Below are 22,884 nucleotides of genomic sequence, written 5' to 3' on the forward strand. Positions count from 1 at the left end.
TACAGATAGGACATCTTCTTTGTGTGTGTGTGTGTTTGAGAATATATATATTCATATAAATAGCACACCTTCTTTATCCATTTGTCAGTTGGTAGACATTGGGGCTCTTTCCATATTTCCATAATTTGGCTATGCTATAGGACTGCTATAAACATTATGGGGAGTGCCCTTTTGAATCAGCATTTTTGCATCCTTTGGATAAATACTTAGTAGTGCAATTGTTATGTTGTAGGGAAGTTATATTTTTAATTTTTTTTAGTAACCTCCACACCATTTTCCAGAGAGGCTGCACCAGTTTGCATTCCCACCAACAGTGTAAAGGGTTTCCCCTTTCTCTGCATCCTCACCAACATCTGTTGTTTCCTGAATTTAAGTTAGCTTTAGCCATTCTGACAGGTGTGAGGTGGTATCTTATTGAGGTTTTGATTTGTATTTACCTGATGATGAGTGATATTGAGCATCTTCTTATGTGTCTATTAGCCATCTGGATGTCCTCTTTGGAAAGTGTCTATTCATGTCTTTTGCCCATTGCTTCCCTGGATTATTTGTTTTTTGGGTTTTGAGTTTGATAAGTTACTTATAGATTTTAGAAACTAACTCTTTATCTGATATGTAATTTGCAAATATCTTCTCCCATTCTATCAGTTGCTTTTTATTTTTGTTTGCTGTGCAGAAGATTTTTATCTTGATGAGATCTCAGTTCATTTTTGCTTGTGTTTCCCTTGCCTCTGGAGACCTATCTAGTAAGAAGTTGCTGTGGCTGAGGTGAAAGAGGTTGCTGCCCAGTTTTCTCTTCTAAGATTTTGATGGTTTCTTGTCTCAATTTAGGTCTTTCATCCATTTTGAATTTATTTTTGTGTATTGTGTAAGAAAGTGGTCCAGGTTCATTTTTCTGCATATAACTTTCCAGTTTTCCCAGCACCATTTGCTGAAGAGGCTGTCTTTTTTCCATTGGATACTCTATCCTTCTTTGTCAAAGATTAGTTGGCCATATATATGTGAGTCTATTTCTGAGTTCTCTATTCTGTTCCATTGATCTATGTGTCTGTTTTTGTGCCATTAACACACTGACTTGATGATTACAGCTTTGTGATTCTGGACTTTAAGTCCAGAATTATGATACCTCCAATTTTGGTTTTCTTTTTTAAGATTGCTTTGGCTACCTGAGTCTTATCTAGTTTGTTCTATCTCTATGAAGAATGCTTGTGTAACTTTGATAGGGATTGCTTGAATCTGTAGATTGCTTTGGGTAGTATCGACATTTTAACAATATTTATTCTTCCAAATCATGAGCATGAATTTTTTTCCACTTATTTGTGTCTTTTTCAGTTTCTTTCATAAGCTTTCTATATTGTTCAGCATACAGATCTTTTACCTCTTTGTTTAGGTTTATTCCCAGGTACCTTATGGTTTCTGGACAGTTATAAATGGAATTGATTCCTTGTTTTTTCTCTCTCTGCTGCCTTTTTATTAGTGTATTGAAATTCAACCAATTGCCATACTTTGATTTTATATCCTGCAAATTTGCTAATTCACATACTAGTTCTAGCAGGTTTTGGTGGTTTCTTTAGGAATTTCCATGAAGAATATGTCATCTGCGAAGAGTGAAAGTTTTAGTTCTTCTTTGCCTATTTGTATTATTTTGTATATTTTTGTTCTTTGATTTTTGAGGCTAGAACTTCCAGTACTATGTCGAACAACAGTGGTGAGAGTGAACATTCCTTTCGTGTTCCTGATCTTGGGAGAAAGCTCTCAGTTTTTCCCATTGAGGATGATATTAGCTGTGGGCCTTTAATATATGGCTTTTATGATGTTAAGGTATGTTCCTTCTTTCTTAAAAAAAATTAATGTTTATTTATTTTTCAGAGAGATAGAGAGAGAGCACAAGGGAGCAAGGGAGGGGCAGAGAGACATGAAGACACACAATCTGAACAGGCTTCAGGCTCTGAGCTGCCAGCACAGATCCCAATGTGGGGTTCAAACTCATAAGCCATGAGATCATGACCTGAGTTGAAGTCAGACACTTGCCTGAGCCACTGCCTTTATGTTCCTTCTATCTTGACTTTCTTGGGGTTTTTTTTTATTAAGAAAGGATGCTATATTTTGTTAAATGGGGTTTGTTTGTTTGTTTGTTTTTGCATTTATTGACAGGATCATATAGCTCTTATCCTTTCTTCTATTAATGTGGTGTATCATATTGATTGATTTGTGAATATTGAACCAGTCTTGCAGTCCAGGAATAAATCCTACTTGATCATAGTGAACAAGTCTTGTAATGTGCTATTGAATTTGATTTGCTAGTATCTTGTTTAGAATTTTTGCATGCAGTTTCGTCAGGGATATTGGCCTGTAATTCTCCTTTTTAGTGAGTTATATCGTTTGAGAATCAAGATATGTTGGCTTCATAAGATTAGTTTGGAGGGTTTCCTCCCATTTCTATTTTTTGGTGTAGTTTGAGAAGAATAGGTATTAACTCTGCTATAAATATCTGGTAGAATTTCCTGGAAGCCATCCAGCCCAGGACTCTTATTCTGAGAAAGATTTTTGATAGCTGAATCGATTTGTTTGCTGGTTATGAGCTTGTTCAATTTTTTAATTTCTTCTTGCTTGAGTTTTGGTAGTGTGTGAGTGTCTAGGAATTTCTCCATTTCTTCCAGATTGTCCAATTCATTAGCATATGATTTTTCATAATACTCTTTTAGAATTGTTTGTATTTCTGTGGTGTTGGTTGAGATCTCTCTTCTTTCATTTGTTATTATATCTATTTGGGACCTCTCTCTTTTCTTTTTCAGAAGTCTGGCAAGGGAATTATCAATTTTATTCATTCTTTCAAAAGCCCAGCTTTTAGTTTCATTGATCAGCTCTACTGCGGTTTGGGTTTTTGTTTTTGGTGTTGTTTCTTTGTTTCTATATTATTTATTTCTACCATTATTATTTCCCTTCTTTTGCTGGCTTTGGTCTTTTTCTGCTGCTCCTTTTCTACCTCCTTTAGGTATAAGGTTAGGTTGTATATTGGCGACCTTTGTTGCTTCTTGAGATAGGCCTGAATTGCAACGTACTTTCCTCTTAGGACTGCCTTTGTTGCATCCCAAAAGGTTTGGCCTGTTGTGTTCTCATTTTCATTGGTTTCCATGATTTTTATTTTTATTTATTTATTTATTTTAAATGTTTTATTTATTTCTAGGAGAGAGAGAGAGAGACAGTGAGCAGGGGAAGGTCGGAGAGAGAGGGAGTCAGAGACTGAAACTGGCTCCAGGCTCTGAGCTGGCAGTCAGCACAGAGCCCAACGCGGGGCTCGAACCCACGAACCGCGAGATCATCACCTAAGCAAAAGTCGGACGTTTAACCGACTAAGCCACCCAGGCGCCCCTGGTTTCCATGATTTTAAAAAAATTCTTCTTTAATTTCCTATTTAACCCATTCATTTTCTAGTACAATGTCATTTAACCTCCATGTATTTGAGGGCTTTCCAAAATTTTTCTTGTGGTTGATTTCAATTTTCATAGTGTTGTGATCTAAAAATATGCATATATGATCTCAATCTCTTTGTACCTGCTGAGGGCTGATTTGTGACCCAGTTTTTGGTTTATTCTAGAGATTATCCATGTGCACTCAAAAAGAATTTGTAGTCTGCTGCTTTAAGGTTAAATGTTCTGAATATATCTGTTAAGTCCATTGGTCCAGTGTGCCATTCAAAGCTATTGTTTCTTTATTGATTTTCTGTTTAGATGATCAGCCCCTTGCTGTAGCTGGGTATTAATGTCTCCTACTATTATGGTATTATTATTAACAGGTCTGTTTATGTTTGTGATTAGTCGATGTATCTATATGGGAATTTCATGTTTGGGGGCATAAATAAATACTATTCTTAGATATTCTTGATGGATAGACCCCTTAATTATGATATAATGCCCTTCTTCATCTCTTATTACAGTCTTTGTTTTAANCCATGTGCACTCAAAAAGAATTTGTAGTCTGCTGCTTTAAGGTTAAATGTTCTGAATATATCTGTTAAGTCCATTGGTCCAGTGTGCCNGTTTATTCTAGAGATTATTCATGTGCACTCAAAAAGAATTTGTAGTCTGCTGCTTTAAGATTAAATGTTCTGAATATATCTGTTAAGTCCATTGGTCCAGTGTGCCATTCAAAGCTATTGTTTCTTTATTGATTTTCTGTTTAGATGATCAGCCCCTTGCTGTAGCTGGGTATTAATGTCTCCTACTATTATGGTATTATTATTAACAGGTCTGTTTATGTTTGTGATTAGTCGATGTATCTATATGGGAATTTCATGTTTGGGGGCATAAATAAATACTATTCTTAGATATTCTTGATGGATAGACCCCTTAATTATGATATAATGCCCTTCTTCATCTCTTATTACAGTCTTTGTTTTAAAATCTAGTTTGCCTGATATAAGTATGGTTACTCCAGCTGTCTTTAAATCTCCATTAGCATGAAATATGATTCTCTATTCCCTCACTTTCAATCTACAGGTGATCTTAGGTCTAAAATGAGTCTCTTGTAGGCAACAGATAGATGGATCTAGCTTGTTTGTTTGTTTTTCCATTCTGATACCCTGTGTCTTTTGATTGGAGCATTTAGTCCATATACATTCAGAGTGATTATTGAAAGACATGAATTTAGTGCCATCATTTTGCCTGTAGAGTTGGTCTTTCTCATTATGTTCTCTGGTCCTTTGTAGTCTTTTGTGGCTTTGGTCTCTTCTTTTTTTTTTTTTTTCCCCTCCACTCAGAGTGCCTCTTAAAATGTTTCACAAAGTTGGTTTTGTGGTCATAAATCGTTTAGTTTTGGGGTTTTTCTTGGGGGGGGATCTTTATCTCTCCTTCTATTCTGAATGACAACTCGATAAAGGATTCTTAGCTGCATATTTTTCCTTTCCAACACACTGAGTATTTCCTGCCACATCCTTCTGGCCTGCCAAGTTTCACTAGACCGGTCTGTTTTTAACCTTATGTGTCTACCCTTGTAGGTTAAGGGCCTTTTGTCCATACCTGCTTGAGAATTCCCTTTTTATTTTGCCAGTTTCACTATGATATGTCATGGTGTTGACCTGTTTCTCTTGATTTTGAAGAGAGTTCTCTGTGTCTCTTGGACTTGAATGTCTGTTCCCTTTCACAGATTATGGATGTTCTCAGCTATAATTTGTGCAAATAAGCTTTCTGCCCTTTTTCTTGTTCTTCTTATGGGGCTCTATGATATCGATATTGTTTTATTACATGAAATCTCTTAGTTCTTTAAGTCTGCCCTAATCATCCAGTAATGTCTTTTCCCTCATTTTTACACCTTCACTATTTTCCATCATTTTAACTTCTATTTCACCCATTCATTCTTTGCTTCATCAGTCCTTGTTGTTACTGTATCCATGTAACATCTTATGTTTGCATCTCAGTTATAGCATTTTTTTACTTCATCATGACTCATTTTTAGGTCTTTGATCTCTGTAAGTTTCCCTGGTGTTTTCTATGCTTTTTTCAAGCCTAACTAGTAGTCTTATGACTGTTATAAATTCTTGTTCAGATATATTACTTTTATTTACTTTAATCAAGTTTATAGTTATGATTCCTTCTTGACTGTTCTTTTTTGGAGAATTCCTCCATCCTGTCATTTTGGCCAAGTTTCCATCTTTTACGTGTTTTAAAAGATTATTATGTTTCTTGCACCTGAGTGTACTACTATATTAAACAGGGGTCATACACTGTCCAGAGCCTGACACTGCAGGAAGTGTTTCTGGTTATGATGTGTGCATTCTGTTGTTGGAATTTGGCTATTCTTTCTCACCGGTCAGTCCTTTGCAAAGCTCCTCCTCCCTTGCCGTCATGAGGTGTTTGGAATTTTAACTAGGTGTGGTTTTAGTTGTTTGTTGAAGTGACCCTGTAACAAAAAGGGGGAGGCGAGGCTGATTCCATAAAAAGGGAAAAGGAAAAGGAACACAAATAAAACAGTGAATCAAAAAACTAGAAGGCTGATTCCAAGGAAGAAGAAAGGAAAGAAAAAAAAGCAAAACAAAAGAAAAAAGAAGGAAAAAGAAAAGAATAAAAAAAGCTTGAATCAATATGAACCTGATCCCAAATGTGAAAAAAAAAAAAGAGAAATCTGAAAAAAGAAAAAAAGAGTTGTTTGTTGGTACTGAGGGTCGGGAGTGGTGTGGCTGTGCTGGTCTGAAGGTGAGGCTGGCTGCATTAGTCTTGTCCAGTAAAGAAACAGTTGCCATGCATGGAGGAGCAGAGTTTGGTGTAAGCAGGTTCCACTTCCACTAAGGGCTGCTGAGTTGCTTCTGAAGTCCCATTTTGTTGGTGTTGGGGAGAAGAATGGTGCCATCCCAATCTCTTGCCCCTGCACAGGCAGCCCTCATAGAATAGCAAGTCAGTCAATTTGCCGTGTTTTTTCTTTGGTGCATGGCTGGGATTCAAAACCTAAAGTCTTAAAAGACCCAACATACCATGGATCCACTCCCCTCTTCTGGAGTAGAGTCTCTCCACGGTGCTGATGAAAGGCCTTTGGCTGTCACCTGCAGGGTCTTTTGCCCTTGGGGAGTCAATACACCTTCTTCCAAAAGTGCTCCAGGAAGAAGACTGCTCTCTCCCAGTGTGCTCCTGAGATCACTACACCACGTTATATACTCTGGGGCGAGCTCCCTCCTCCCCAGGAGCGCATGCCACAGCTCCACTCTGGAGAAAGTTGTGCAAACCTCAGAGGTTGAGGTCCAAAAGCTGTTTGCAGAAAAGAACTGGGACACTCAGTACTTCTCTCTCCCCATTCCTGGGTCCGGAGAACTTTTTTTCTTGTGTCTTGATGCCACACTATCTCAACATCACACTCTTTCTCCTTTTGTCATTCTAAGGAAAGGGTTCCCTCCCCTCCATGGCATTGCCATTTTTCTCTCCCACAATTCACATCCATGCATCTCACACTTCCCAAACTGTCTCCTCCAACTGTGGAAATACTTTTGCCACACCTCAGATCAATTTTCTGGGTGTTCCAAGTAATCTGACCTCATACAGCAATGTTTGAGGATAAAGAAAACCCATGGTTCTCCTACTTCTCCACCATCTTAATTCTTCTCCTAGAAATAAGAATTTTTACCAAGAAAAACAATGTTCACATTTCATTAAGTGTCTTATTAATATGTTTTAGAAATTTTGAAGAAATATGTAATAAATCTTTTCAAATAATAAGATAAAAATTTAAATATGTACCTAACAGGCTATTTACTTGTTTCCTACATGAAAACATGTTACTGTAATTCAGAAAATAAGATCCCAAAGAATGTAAACTTTGATAACTAGCATTGTAACAGTGAATATATCATTCTTAATATAAGAAAGGAGCACGAACTTTGAGTTATTTTTTTGTAAGGGTGGAAGATGTATGGTCAGTTGTGTTAACCTGACTTCCTTTTCTGTTGTCATAGTATTCTACACAGTCTGCATTGCTACGCTGTCTTTCTTTATTTAATAACCTCTAATCTGGCATTGAGTCTTACCATACCACTCAACATGTGTTCTCAAAATTGATAATCTATCTGTTAATAAAATATATCAGTATTTTTCAGCCTTCACCATTCTTGACCTGTTTGTGGTTTCTGTTTAAATCTGAAAATATTTTCTTTTCTAGACTTACCTGACAGTAGACTTTACCAAAGAGTTTCATCTGCAACTTTAACTGTCTGTTCTCAGGCCACTCCCTAAGCCAGTCATTCCAGTTAGCTGTCTACCTGTGTCCATTCACCCATTTGTCTGTCTTGTTTACACTTGGCATTGTTTTTAGAGAATTTAAGGAGGATTAGTCTTGTAAATATAGATATTCCTACAGTATGCTACTCCTGCCCCACCTAATTCTTCTTTAATCAGCACTTCTATATCTCTGTTTCCAGTTTAGACTCTTCCTGCAAACTAACTTCTCCAGCTGTGTTGTCAGTAAAATCACCTTTATTCTACATCTGATATAAATTTATCTGTGTCAATGAGAATTCTCCACATCTCATGACCACATGAATAAGTTCCATAGGTAAGGCAAGTCCTGCGAATTCTATGTCTATGATGGTATTCTTATTCATCTCTTTCTTACAATTTATAATTATAATACTCTTTACCTCTTGCATAGATCAGTGGCTTTCAACCAGCTTTTACTACAATTTTCATAAGGTGAATAGTATCTTTATCCAAAACTCACTTTCAAAAGCATTGCCATGGTCTATACTACAGAAGAAAAGAGAAGCTGCAGGTGCAATGCCAGTAAACTAGCTGTTATACCATCTCCTTTATCATCAATCAAAAAAACTTACAGGAAGTAAGTTCATAAGAGCAGCACCATTACAGAGATTTAAACTAGAATCTATTTTTATTTTGTTCAAAGTAAATTGGTCACAAAGTTGTGTTTGATTTACCACCTATATTATCCTTGGACAAGAGATTTAATCTGTCTGAACTTCAGTTTATTCATCTGGACATGGAAATAGCATGGATACTTTTCTCATAAGATTATTGTGAGGACTCATGCATTAACAGGATATTACATAGAAATACATAGGAACTACTTTCCTGTTTCCATGACTGCAGTGTTTGTTGCTGCTGTTATTATTTACTGTGTAAATTCAAACTCCTCTGACATTTTAATAGAGTTTTGTGGTGGGAAGGGAGTAGCATGGGAGAAGTTTATATTTTATCGCTTGTCTTCAATCATTTTTATTTAAATCCTACACCAGAATTTTCTGACTCAATCCTTTTGTTCTTGTTCTCTCTTCTTGAGAAGCCTTTCTAACTCCTAGCCCTGTCTGCAAGTATTTGAATGACTTGTCTAAGATCTTACATCTAGTTAGTTACAATAAACAGGAATAGAACCTGCCATATAATAAGAATAGTTTGGCTTTATTCTAAAAGCATGTCCTTATGTTTGTCCATATTGAAAATCATCTGCCACTTTCATAATACCCACCCACACAACCTTATAATATCTTCATGGAAATTGTATTTGCCAGCTTGCTATTTCACTTTTCTAATTGCTTTGCATGTAGTAATGCATTTAATCTTCAAAATAGCTCTTTGAGACAAGTATCCATGCTATGCCCATTACCTGAAAGTTTAGAGATTTTATTATCCCCATATTAAGATGCTTCCTATAATAAGATATTCTACAAAATGATTAACAAATTCCAGTTCGACTCAACTCCTGAGGTCTCTTCCATTTGACCAAGATATTGCTCCCAATACCTAAGGTATTTCACTAGCCATGACAAAACTTTATTCTTCCACATTGTTTAAGTCATTGCTTATGCAGCATAATTTTCAAAAGCCAAGATATAGAAGCAACCTAAATGTTCATGATAGATGCATAGATCTATAAACAAAACAAACAAAACAAAAACAGACTCATAAATACAGTGAACAAATTGATAGTTGCCACAGGGGAGGATAAGCGTAACAGGTGAAGGGATTAAGAGGTACAAACTTCTGATTATATAATAAATTAGTTATAAGGATGAAAAGCACAGTATATAGTCAATAATATTGTAATAACTTTGGCTACAGATAGTAACTACATTTATTGCGGTGACCATTTTGTAAAGAATGTAATTGTTGAATCACTATGTTGTAAAGTTGAAACTAATATAAATTATATGATAAGTCGACTTCAATTAATAACAATGAAATAACAAAATTTCTCAAAACTTTTTGGAAGCCTGTAAAATTGCATCTAATACACCAGCATTTCATAGTGTCATTCTCAAAAACTTGCATGAGAATCATCCTGATTACTTGTAAAAAATGGAAATTTGGGCATACCCAAGATCTATGCAATCAGAATTCCTAAAGTGGTCCTAGAGATCAGTATTTTCATTGCCAGAAATGTATGGTGAACAAATTACTAATAAACACTTCTTTGTTGAGATACAAGGAATGTTTCTTCTCTCCTGCCTCCCAAGATGACCCCAATAGCCCTCTTGCAACTGAAGGTACTAGGAAGAATTAAATACAAATGATCTTTCTCCCTGAACTGGAAGAGTCTGATGAGTTCAGTGAGTCAGCATCCTTCTCCAAAACACATGAGCTAGGAGACTGTGCAATGTCTTTAAGAATGTTTACTAGCCTCTAAAGGCTGACCCTTTAGGAAACTTCCAAAAAGAATAAAGTTCTGGGGCGCCTGGGTGGCTCAGTCGGTTAAGCATTTGACTTCGGCTCAGGTCATGATCTCACGGTTCCTGGGTTTGAGCCCCGCGTCGGGCTCTGTGCTGACAGCCAGCTCCAACCCTGGAGACTGTTTCAGATTCTGTGTCTCCCTCTCTCTTGAACCCTCCCCTGCTCACGCTGTCTCTCTGTCAGAAATATATAAAACATTAAAAATTTTAAAAAAAAGAATAAAGTTCTAAACCTACTCTTTTTCTGGCAGTTCTTAGGATAACCTGGGTCTCCAAATGTACCATTTGGACCCCACAAGTAGATCATTCTATTTCCCTTGTTCCTTCAGAGGTGATTGGAGGAAAGGGATAATTTGATACCTGTGTGCAAGTTGTCCTCACCCTGTAAATCCCAGGAATCTTCATTTTCCATAGCACTTCCTAGATATTTCATACTCTGTACAATTGGGAACCACTGCCCACTACACTAAAACGTTATATGCTGAGTGTTTTTCTTTAATATTACATACCTCTTCATACTTTCTAAGTTCTTTTTTTATATCAGACAAGATTTCCAAACAAAAGCTGGCTGAAAGAATATACAGAATCATGTTGGGAGAATCCTGCTAAAAATTCAGGTTCCTGAGTCCTTCCCTTAGATGTTCTGATTTAGTAGGTCAGAAGTGGACATAGGGGTTTGTTTTGTTTTGTTTTGTTTTACTACATTACTAAGAATTTTTATGTCCAATCAGGTTAAGGAATGTCTGCATTTTATTTTATTCTATCTCAGTAAACAAAGTGACTTCAAAGTGATCATCAGGTAGTCACAGTATTTCTGCAATTAGTTCATTGCCTCTGAATATTTTTAAATGTAATTGATTCATAGTTTTAGATCACCTTTAAGATAATTATTGAAATTTAAATTAATATGCTGTTTTTGGAGGAGTGTCCTCATAATTGAACTACCATGGGTACCATACGTCTTTTCCCTTTATTTAGACAGTCTTTCTATATTAATAAGATGTCCATTTTCCTATAGTTGCCAGTTTTCTTTATCTTGCCTTGCACTGCTCATTCTTAATATGATCTACCCTATTTTCTAATATATACCTTTTTCAATAAGGTATATAAAAATAACCTCAAGTTTCCTTACAAATCATTTTAAATGATTTCTTTCCTTTTTTTTCTTCTGAACTAATTCTAACATTTTGTCTCAGTTTGTCTAAATTGCTATGGTAGATATTTTAAATTTCTGTTATCCTGAAAGGATATTGAATATATATCCTTATTTATACCCTTATTTATTGAATTATATTTTCACTTTGTGATCACTTTTGTTACCCAGTGCTAAAATTCACATCCAGGATATTGAAGGTTCTAAAACTACTTCTGGAAAGCAATTTGTAATATTTAGAAGTGTTTCTTTCACAGTTCATTCCAATGAGATAATTTGCAAATTTATCAGAAAAAACAATTCTGATTTTTTAAAAATAAATGTACTGAAACCAATATATTCAAGTAAATGTTGTGTTCTTCAAAGAAGACATACTGGGAGGCAATTTGCTTTTATCAATATATTCTCACCATTATTTAAAATATTTTAAAACTCAATGATTCATCTTACTATTTTATAACCTTGTATTTCAAAGCTGTGTAAGACACATAGCTCCTGCATAAGTGGAAGGTTTGATAATGCTTGATGTTTTTCAATGCACCTGGCAACCTGTGCTAAAAGCTTTCCATATTCTCTTATTCACTCTTCACAACAAAACAAGATTTTGATCTTATCTTTCTTTTATACTTAAAGAATTTGCCATTTGGACAGGTAACAGGTCCTCTTACCTATGTTTGTATGACTCTAAAAAGTACATTGCAAAATCTTATAATTTGTTGCTCAGTTGCCAGCCAATTAAGGGACTCACTCAAGGTCAGAGTTGGTGGGACATGTGGAACCAGACCTCTAACTCACAGTAAGTGTGCCTTCCATTGTATCATTATGCCTCACTTATGATACCACTGCCAAATTAGGGGTTTGAATTACTTTATCAATATTACCTATTTCAAATGTAAAGGGTATGCTTAGAGACAGTATGAATCACATGTGTACAATAAAACCAATATTTACTTTTTCCCAATTTCATTGGAATAGACATTGTAAGGATTTATTTCTCAGTTCAGCCAGAAAGAGAGTACAAGGAGTAACCCATATAAGTAAAATTGGGGTTATGCTGATCTTTGGGAATGACACAATTTACTTATGGAGAATATAAGGTTGCCTGTTATATAGTGTGTTAATTATCTGCCAAAATATCTGTCAAGAGACTACATAGCCTAATTTCTTTAATAATTAGTAGTTTCTATTTAAAATTACAGCACACTTTTTTTCTTTAAATGTAGGCTTTCTTTTAAAATGTCAGAGTATTAAAAAAATTAATTATGAATAAAAGAAAAATGAAGAGAATTCCAAATTCCAAATCTTACAGAATATTTTTATCACTCATTGGTTTAATAAATTAATTAAAACTAACATAAAGAAATGTTTTGCTGTCATCCTGACATCCAGATGATCAAATACATGTAGTACAAATTTTACACATGGTCAAATTAGAAGTTATTCATAGGTGTGAATAGCTGCCCTATTGGTCACTATAGGACTAATAGTTGGTCACTGCCACAGGCCCTTCTGACTTTGCCTTTATTTAAACAAAAAATGTATCCTCAATAAGCTTTTAGAGAATTTGAAATTCAGAAATGAGTGAAACCACTCAAGCTAAAATCCCTCCAGTTAAATACTCATTTAGGTGAGTAAGCATTGCACTTTAAAAAATAAAATTCCACAAAGAGAATTAGAGATGAGTAGTTTTTACTTTATTTTAATGTTTTATTTATTTTATTTAATTTTATTTTTAATGTTTTATTTATTTCTGAAAGAGAGAGGGAGAGAGAGAGAACCATGAGATCATGACCTGAGCTGAAGTCTGATGCTTAACCTACTGAGCCTCCCAGGTGCCCCAAGCCCTGTAAAGTTTATAGAACAATGCCTTACATGTAGCAATTAAATATAAATATTGATTAAATAAAAATAAAGTTAGCTAAAACTATCTTCAAAATTGGGTTGGGAACACAGATGAGAGATGAAATAAAAGTATGAAATTGCCATAATTAAGACAGATAGTAAGACTGAAGGGAGACAAGAGGAAACAGTGCTGTGGGAAAGAGGCAGAAGAGTTTTGAGGGAGAGATGTGGCAGCTGCAGGAATGAAAATTTGGCAAAAGACAAATGTGGTTATAGGGGGGTGTTCAATAAATTTTGCTATATTATATGGAATGCCAGAACCATTAATTACTCTATAAACCATTAGTAAAAATTGGTATTACTCATACGTGCTTTTGAAACTAGATTTGTTTGTTTTGTGTTTAGTCAAATGATATGTGAGATTGGCTTCATGGGGCACTCAGTGAGAACAGGCAGATCCTAGGATACAAGTTACATTCAGTATTTAGGGTAATATCCTCCCTTGTAACTATACAAAGATGGTTATTGTGTTTGTTTTGCCATCCATTATAGCCTTAGTACCTCACAAATTATCTAACACATGGTAGGCCTAAGATACACATTTGTGAATGTGTGAGGATGATTTCACATAGTGTCAGCAGAGGAAATTTGATCATGTTACTCATGCACTTCAGATCTTCTAAAGCTTCATCATCTATGTTTTAGACACACAGATGTCTATGTGTATGCCAATTCAAATGATCTTGGAGAGATTTTTTACTCCATCAACTGCCACTGCAGCCAGCTCTGTGCAGGAGCAACAAGTTTCACACACTTGCAACTTGAGGGCAACCTGTAAATGCAGAATTAACTGCCTGTAGTGCCACCTTTAAGGGACTGGGAGGTGGAAGGCCACTGATAGCTTCACAAAGGAGACTGCTCTGAGAGCATTACATAAGGCTCTCTTTCTTCAGCATCAAGCTCCAGCTGCCTGTAAAAGTGGTCATCTCCATAATGCAATCCCTTTTACCCTCTTTCACTCCTCAACTGCACTCCATCCCTACTCCCACTCTCTGGGATAAATTCCAATTAACTACTACCTATAAGCAGATTTTGTTTCAAGGTATGCTTTAGGAAAATCCAAGCTTAGGCAATAAATTCTATAGTACCTTTTATAAAGTAAAATTTAACTTGTACTTGAAAGGAAATAATGTGCCTTGTATATAGCTTCTATTATTTTCACGAAGGTCTACTTTTTTTTTCACAGAAGTGTAAAAACACAATGTTCTTGAAATAATTTTCATAGCTAACTGTACGGTCACAGCAGATTAAACATAATTTTTATATTCAAACCCCTGCAGAGGTGTTTGCCAAGTTTGCAGAAATATCCATTACAATGCCTGTCTCTGCATTGAGAGGCTTGTAAAACCCAGCAGGGATTGCAGCTGACCATGCTACAATAAATGGATTCATCCACAATTGCATTCTATTTTTATTTTATTTTCAGACTAAGTGTTGAATATATGCCACCTACTTGGGAAAACATTCAGGAATATGTCTTTCTTATGAATATACTTTTCAATTATTTTCTTTTTGAAGAGAGATCAAATAGCAATAAGAAAGTTTTGAATAAAAAATGATTCCAGTCTAATCTATGCCTCTCTTGGAGAAATATTAAAAGTTTCCTGTTTTTCACACATTATCCTGATGTGAATACTATAGTCATTCAGTAAGCTCAGTAATTTTTAATTGAAACTGTTAACTTAGGTTGCATATAAATGTTAAGACTGAGAAGTTTAGAAGTTAGTAGGTATTGACTATAGACTTGGTTCCCTTCTGAAGGAGGGGTGAGGGATAGTTAGGTGAGGTGTGTTGATAGTCAGCTCTGCTTTGATGTGAGGGCAAGGAACTGGTGTTCAGGCTGCCGACACCCAAATGCCAGAATGAGGTCTTACATTGTGTGTCACCATAACATTAAGTACTTCAGTCTTCCATGAAAAATTCATTTATATTATTAAGAGACATGTCCTTTGCTCTTTTTGCACATAGGTATAAGGAAAGAGTGGGATTCTTGTATTTCACGGAGACAGTTGTTCAACATACATACCTTCAACCCCCTTTTGTACAGTCTTATGCCCCCCTCCACAACTAGCTGATTTCAAAACATTTTTAGGCTTCCACTAGGCACATGGTCCTCAATGCCTTCTATAAATCCTTTAACCATTATTCTAGGTTTTAGTTTTCACCATCTGATAAATCTTTTAATTCACATCCTACCTTATTCTTTCAGAAATATATCACACTGTCTCATTTTTTAATGAAATACTTCCTCTCCTTCAGCATTATTATTGATGATGTGGATTTCTTCTTGTAGGGGTCTCAGGAAGGGAACAGGCAACAAATATATGCATCCAGTCCATCATTTTGAGCTCTATGCTCATATCTTGTTCAAATACTCATTTCCATTGGCTTTCTTTGTACTACACTTCTGCTTCTCCTATTAATTCTCTGACTTCTCATTATCTTCTGTGGAATTTTTAATCTTTACTCTTCCAATGCAATTTGGATTATGCAAGGCTTGCTCCTAAGCTCACATCTCTTCATTTCACACTTTTTCCATGAACTTTTTTATAGCAATGTTTTATTTACCATGTGCATTGTGATGACTCATGTTCATATTTCGACACTATTATTAAAACTATTAATTGTATTTCAGAAAAATTTAAGAAGAATCACATTCAAAGTGTATTAAACTCTTATTAATACTATTATCCTGCTTCCCTTGTTATATTCAATTCAAAGTTTCACTTATTAAAAAGACATATAGTGCAACATACACATCTCAAAATAGCTCAAACATGTAAAAATATATTACATGATGATTATCTAGTAATAATTTATAAATATCTATTGATTTTCAGCTTTTATATTATTTCATTGGAAAGTTTAGAACATGTAAAGTGTAACAGTAAGGGTGGCAGACAAAAGGACATAAATGTAGTGTAGAAAGGGTGAAGGAAAAAGTAGTGATAAAAATATCTTCATGTTATGTAATTAGAAGTCAAGAATTAATTTCAAGACCTAAGAGAACAGTAAAGATTTAAATACGTTAGCAAAGTTAAAAAGGTAAGCAATAGAAAACTGTTGTATAAATATAAAATAAAGGAGGATAGAAATATATATACACATATGTATGAAGGAGTCAACAATTAATGTCTAAAATTGATTAAACAAGAAAAATAGATATTTTCTAGCATTATAGGAGAACACCATGAAAGTAAAAATAATAAAAAATGTTGGCTCTAGGAAGTGGGGCTTGATGGGAGGAAAGTGTGGGTTGTTTTTTTTTTTCACTAGCACTTATAAACCACTACATTCATTTGATGTTTTTTATTAAAAAAATAAATAGTAGGCAAATAACCACCAAGGAAACAATAACCTTTGAAAATTTACAGAAAGAAGAAATGTGAATTTTTTAACTTCTCTTGTAAAATCATAATTAACTCTGTCATCAAATAATATAATTGAAAGTCAGAAAAAGTTTTGTTTCTTTTTAACTTAAATATTAACCTTAATATAACAGATTGCTTTACTTATTTCTATTTGCTTTAATAAGGTTTTTTGTATAGTACAGCTCAAATAATGATCTTTTAAAATACAGATATTCATAAAAGAAAAAAGTAGTCAGCAAAGTCAACTCCATCAGTAAATTCAGTTACTGTGAAAAAATATATAGTAGTTTAGTAGACAGTACTGTTTATATAAGAAACAGTGTAATGTTCTGTAAGGGTCAAAGGAAACAGTTTAATAATGGAGGGACTAGTACCACTAGGGAAAGGGACAGTATAGTAATTCTATTGAAATAGGATGGGGGAGAAATAGTATGGATAGAGATGTAGTTAGATTTAATTTTATTAGTAGGAAGATATATTTGGTAAGTGAAGAGAAGTGTTCTTGATGGGGCAGTCTTAGGATTGAGAGGCACTGCTGAAGGCCCGTGTGAAGTTGGTAATCATGGGTTGATGGTGGGTGAAATTCTCTAGTAGCTCTCAGATTCTCAAGGCAGTCACAGATTAAGGCATAGTTGAATTCATTAGGAGTTGGGATTTTGTCAAACAGTAACAATAGAGGACAGAGGGACAGGGAGTTTGAATAACAACAAAAACTATTTTAATTATTCTTGAAATGTTTGACCATGGAAGATAGAAGGTAAAGTCAAGTGACACATCTGGGCCATGAATAATAGATGATGACGAGGGACTGTTGNTATTTATTTATTTTAACATGTTTGTTTAATTTTGACAGAGAGACAGAGACAGAGTGTGAGCAGGGGAAGGGCAGGGAGAGAGGGACACAAAGAATCCAAAGCAGGATCCGGGAACTGAGCTGTCAGCACAGAGCCAGTCGTGGGGCTTGAATTCACAAGCTGTGAGATCATGACCTGAGCCAAAGTCAGATGCTTAACTGACTGAGACACCCAGGCACCCCTGGGTACTGAACTCTTAAAGTTCTAGTGAAACTGGTATCTGTTTTTGAATTCTGATTTGTACATGTGCTACTCTTGCTCATAATGGTCAGTGTAATGTTTAGAACAATTACATCAAAATAAGAGAGCTACTATCAACCTCAGCCACTATCCAAGTGTACATTCTTATTACATAAATTGATAGTGTTAATGGCACTGTTTATTGACTAGTCAGAAAATTTTTACAATTTTCAGACAAAGATGTTTAAAATTCTTAAGGAATTAAGGAGGAAATGCTCAGAAATTTTATGGAAATGGTGTATAGAGAATCACCTCAATTCTAAGCTTTTAACTAAATACTTTTAAAAAATCATAACTGTTTCCTTTTGCTTTTCACCCTCTAGACATTCTCATGTAATCTTGAAGTTGACATAATATATTCACAATAATGGCATTAACTATAGTGAGGGAGTATATCATGATGACTCTTAAATATTTCTCTAGCCTTCTTTTATGTATATTAGACATATATATCTAAATACCTACTGCATATTTCAACATGTATTTCCCAAGAAAATTTCATCTTCTCATATGAAAAACTGAATTCCTCATATTTACCAACATCTCAATCTATTCTTTCATCTGTGTTATCTCTTCTTGTGAAGAGAATCATCAGACATTCAATGAACAGTGCTTAATTTCCTCCTACTCTAGAGCTTGACCTTCAATTAATTATTAAATCTTAGTAATTCTCCCTATTTAACATCTTGCATATTTTCTGCTCTTCACTGGCATTACCACTGTTTTCATTGTGTCCTTTATCACCTCTCAGTTGGTGATTTTCAATAGTCTGAATAAGTTTCCCAATTTCTCTTCTTTTTTCCAAGCTATTCCTCCATGCCATTATGTCCATGCCATTACCTACCTGTGTGAACTTTGGCAGGCCCCTTCATGCCTCTAATATTGGCTTCTTCATCACTGAACTGGATATTGTATTTGTATTCTCTACCAGATAGGGTGTGTGCGTGTGTGTGTGTGTGTGTGTGTAAAATGAAGTCTAAATATATAAAATGAGAAACTGAGTAGTAAGCTTGTGATGAATCTTGTGATACAGTGGCATATATTCTAAAACTAAGCATATAAAAGAGTAATGTTGAAATAGATTATTTTTTAAGCTTGACAATCAATCAGGATTCTAAAGCCCACTTCTTAATAATGCCTTCATGGATTTTTTATTGCATGACAGAGCAAGCCACATATCATATATCAACTGTAATATAGCACTTGACTTCTTTAATGCAATGCTTAACTGTAAATGTCTATAACTACAAATGAGGTGTTTAAATTTGAAGATACTTTAGATAGATGGCAATACCTATAATTAGAGAATCATAATTTCTGCCTGAATTGCACTTAAAAGTTAAAGTTCTAACTGCTTCTATTATTGGTAAAGTAATAACAACAATTATACCTATACCATGAAGTATTAAAAGCCGAACATTCAATTTGAAGGTAGCTAAAATAAAAGTAATGAGAAGTGAACCTATAAAATGCTTGCAATTCATACACATATGTTATAAAGATGCACTAAAGAGCAAAGAAAAGAACTGTAGTCTTTATTACAGTTGATCTTTTCAGATGCTCCCTCTTTTTTGGCATTAGGATAGCACTATGGTTAGCTATAGCACCTATGGCACTACGATAGCACTATCTCTTATCCAAAGCTTATCACTTTCCTATTCCAAAATTTTTATCATAATGTATGCATAATCTCAGACTAAAACTGTAGAGTTTCTAAATTTGGTAATTAAAAATATTTGCATTAGGCTTAAGTATTTAGATAAACAATAATGCATCTTTATTTTTCACATTTGCGGTGGCTGAACCATTTTAATCCAGGCTATGCAACTTACCATCATTACGCAGAGTGAGTGGTGTTGGAGGACTAAGTACTCGAGCATTTGTCGCTGTGTTTTTCACTAGACAAATATAGCTGCCAACATCTGATGTTTGGACTTTAGATATATAGAGGTTGCCTGTCTCCTGGGAAATGAATCGCCGGCTGTCTTCCGCCACAAAGGAAGGGAACTCATTAAATACCCAGCTATAGATGATCTCTGAAAATATACAAAATTCAATTGTTGAAAGACACAGATTATTTTACTAGCAGTTAAAGCTCAAACAACAAATCCTTTATTAAATGTAAGATATATTGGAAGGTCATACATATTTGATTCAGATATCTATACAATTTAGTATTTTATGATCAAAGGACTGTTATTCTTAACGATTACAAGAAGATCTGAAATATTTCTTAAGGATGCTTAGCCTTTATGCATTCATCGGTTCATTCACCTATTCAATTCCAATGTGCATTGAATTCATATTAGATGACTGGCACTATGATAGTACTGAAATTAAAAAGATGAGAGAGACGGTTCCCCATTCAAAGATCAAGCTAATGGGAAATTTGTCCAAATCTGTCAATCAATATAAAGTAAAGAAATAGAGACATTTATTTTATTTTAAAGAAGACATGAGAACAGTGTACTTAAGCGATCATGTTGGTCAGTGAAAACTTCTGGAGATAAAAGACACTAAGCTACAGTACTTACTTATTTATTTAACAAACATTGGTTGACCATCACAATAGAGGCCAGGTATTGTTGTTTTGTTTGTTTGTTTGTTTTGAGAGAAAAAGAGAACATGAGTAGGGGAGAGGGACAGAGAGAGAGAGAGAGAGAATCTTAAACAGGTTTCATGCTCAGTGTGGAGCCTGACATGGGGCTTGATCCCATGACCCTAAGATCATGACTGAGCTGAAAGCAAGAGTCAAATACTCAACTGACTGCACTACCCAGATGCCCCCAGATATTGTTCTAAGTGGAAAAAAGTCTGTGTTCTCATGAAGTTTTCATTATAGTGGGAATAAACCAAGAATACATAAAGAAGTATATATCAACTGGAGATAAGTGCTGTGAAGAAAACTAAGGCATGTTAAAAGAGAGAGTGATAAGGGTGAGAAGCACATGTGAATTTATATTTAAAGATTGTCACTTACTACTGGGTAGAGAAGAGACAGTGTGATGACAAAGCAGGAGCCAGGGGGAAAAGAAGCAGGAGGGATAATGTCCACTAGCTTAAGAGGCTATTTTCAAAATAGCCATGGAAGATAGAAATGATTTGCACTAAAATGGTAGTGGCAGTGATGCTACTGTTTCTGACGAAAGTGTAGTAGTAGAGCTGACAGGAATTGCTGATGGATTCATTATGAAATGTGAGAAAAAGAGGAGTCAATTATTTAGGTTTTGGTCCTAGGTCACTGAGCAAGTAGAAGAAGTCTGCCCTAAAATGGGAAGACTTTTACTAAATGAGAAGTTCTTTAGCGATGTGGGTAGAATAAAACCAGGAGTTTAGTTTTGGCAGATTGAATTTGACATAATATCTGGCCAAATATCAATTAGAGATTGATAAGGAAGTCATACACTTAAATAAAGAGGCTAAGAGAGGAATTTGTGTTTGTGTTATAGATTTGAAGTCTTAAAAGATTAGTTTAACTTGGCCAGATGAAGAGTGTATGGTGTGCTGAAGGTATTCCAGTCAGAGGAGGCAAATGAAAAACTTCATTCGCATGAGGAGTTGGCAGGTATGAATGGACCACCACAAACAGTTTTGTGTTATTGTACTCAAAATTTTGAGGTAGGGAGTGGTAAGAGAAGAGGGTGGAGAGTTCAGAGGTAAATCCAAATTACTAAACACAGATCAACATGGTGTGTGTCTGTTATATTAAGGAGCTTGTGATCAGTCTTATACATAATATGGTACCACTGGGTATTTTTCAAGAAAGGGTTGACATAGATACATATATTAGTAGGTTATTCTGGTGAGTCTGCCAAGATTGGATAATTAAAAGCAAGGTTGCAGGAGAGAACAGTAGAACAGTATTGCATACTGGAAGTGAAGGCTGAAGAAATCTGAATCAGGACCATGATCATAACAATGAGAAGAAAGATGTTGGTCCAAGAAATATATCAAAACTAAGGCAAAGAAAGAGACATATCAGGATTGCTCTCACATCTCACTTGAGTGACTGGGAAGAGGCTAGTACAAGAAGTTCAGTGGAAATACATCAAGTCAAACTAGTTTAAGGAGAAAGATAATTGGTTCATTTCAGCACACTTTGAGTTGGAAGTATGTGAAGAAAATCTGGTGAAGGAGTTCTAGCACTTGGCAAATAGGTGTTTAAAGTCCATGAAAGGAAATCTGAGGTGAAGGTTAAATTTGGGAGTTGTCAGTATATTGGTATAACTGAATCCACATAAGTAGATGAGATGAATCAGGAAGAGTAGATGTGGTGAGACAATACTCTGGGAAGCACAAACATCTAAATAAAGGTAAGAAGAACTGCCTGTCTAATTCAGTTAAGCGTCTGACTCTGGATTCTGGTTCAGGTCATGATCTGATGGTTTGTGAGTTTGAACTCCACATCAGGCTCTGTGCTGACAGTAAGGAGCCTGCTTGGGATTCTCTCTCTCCCTCTCCCTCTCTGCCCTTCCCCTGCTCATGTTCTCATTCTCTGTCTCTCTGTGTCTCTCTCTGTCTCTGTCTCTCTCTCTCAAAATAAGTAAATAAACTTTAAAAAAAGGAGTTAACTAAATAATGGTACAAAAGTGTTCAAAGGGTAAAAGGCAGAAACTGCTGGAAAGATTCAAAGGGAAAATTAAAATGCAGTGTTGGAGGTGCCAATGGCTTAACCATTTCCACAAGATTAAATAATGTCAAATAGAAAAAGGCCCAATAAAATAAAGAAAAATGTTACTTAAGATTGGCATTAGGATATCACTAAATAACAACTTCAATAGCATTCAAATCTCAATAAGCATTTGATTTATCTACGTTATGATTGAAAGAGCAGATTCCAAGGCCCCTTTTCTCCTACCTACCTACCATGAGTGCTTAAAAAAAAAATTCATCAGTCTGGCCTTATATCATTTCCAATGGGGAGCCTGGCATTTATTCAGCCTTTCTGGATACTTCAGCAGATACTTGAGGATAATCCATTTATATTGAGAGTCAGTTTTGAAAATATATAAATTTTGAAAATTTATATATTGATAATTAACTTTAAATACCCTCCTAATCTGTTACTTATTATTATTTAATTTTTATCTTAACTGAAACAATATAATATATACAGTAAAAGTAAATCATTAATTTTCATGAATATGTGTTTAAGAAGGTGGTGTCATAGACTAGCTTCTGAGAAGGATCAACAACATTTTCATA

At 35.1% G+C, this 22,884-nt stretch overlaps 1 protein-coding gene across 1 annotated transcript in view; it reads right to left on the reverse strand.

The window, feature by feature from the left end:
• CNTN5 (contactin 5) overlaps positions 1-22,884 on the reverse strand; it is a 433,319-nt gene that overhangs the window by 353,044 nt on the left and 57,391 nt on the right. Inside the window, exon 3 of the mRNA XM_077766718.1 lies at positions 19,512-19,715. Coding sequence (XP_077622844.1) covers positions 19,512-19,715 — 204 coding nt within the window. The remainder of the gene's footprint in view (positions 1-19,511; positions 19,716-22,884) is intronic.

The sequence above is a fragment of the Crocuta crocuta genome, unplaced genomic scaffold, assembly GCF_008692635.1.
Source record: "Crocuta crocuta isolate KB4526 unplaced genomic scaffold, BGI_CrCroc_1.0 scaffold105, whole genome shotgun sequence".
NCBI classification, from domain to species: Eukaryota; Metazoa; Chordata; class Mammalia; order Carnivora; family Hyaenidae; genus Crocuta; species Crocuta crocuta.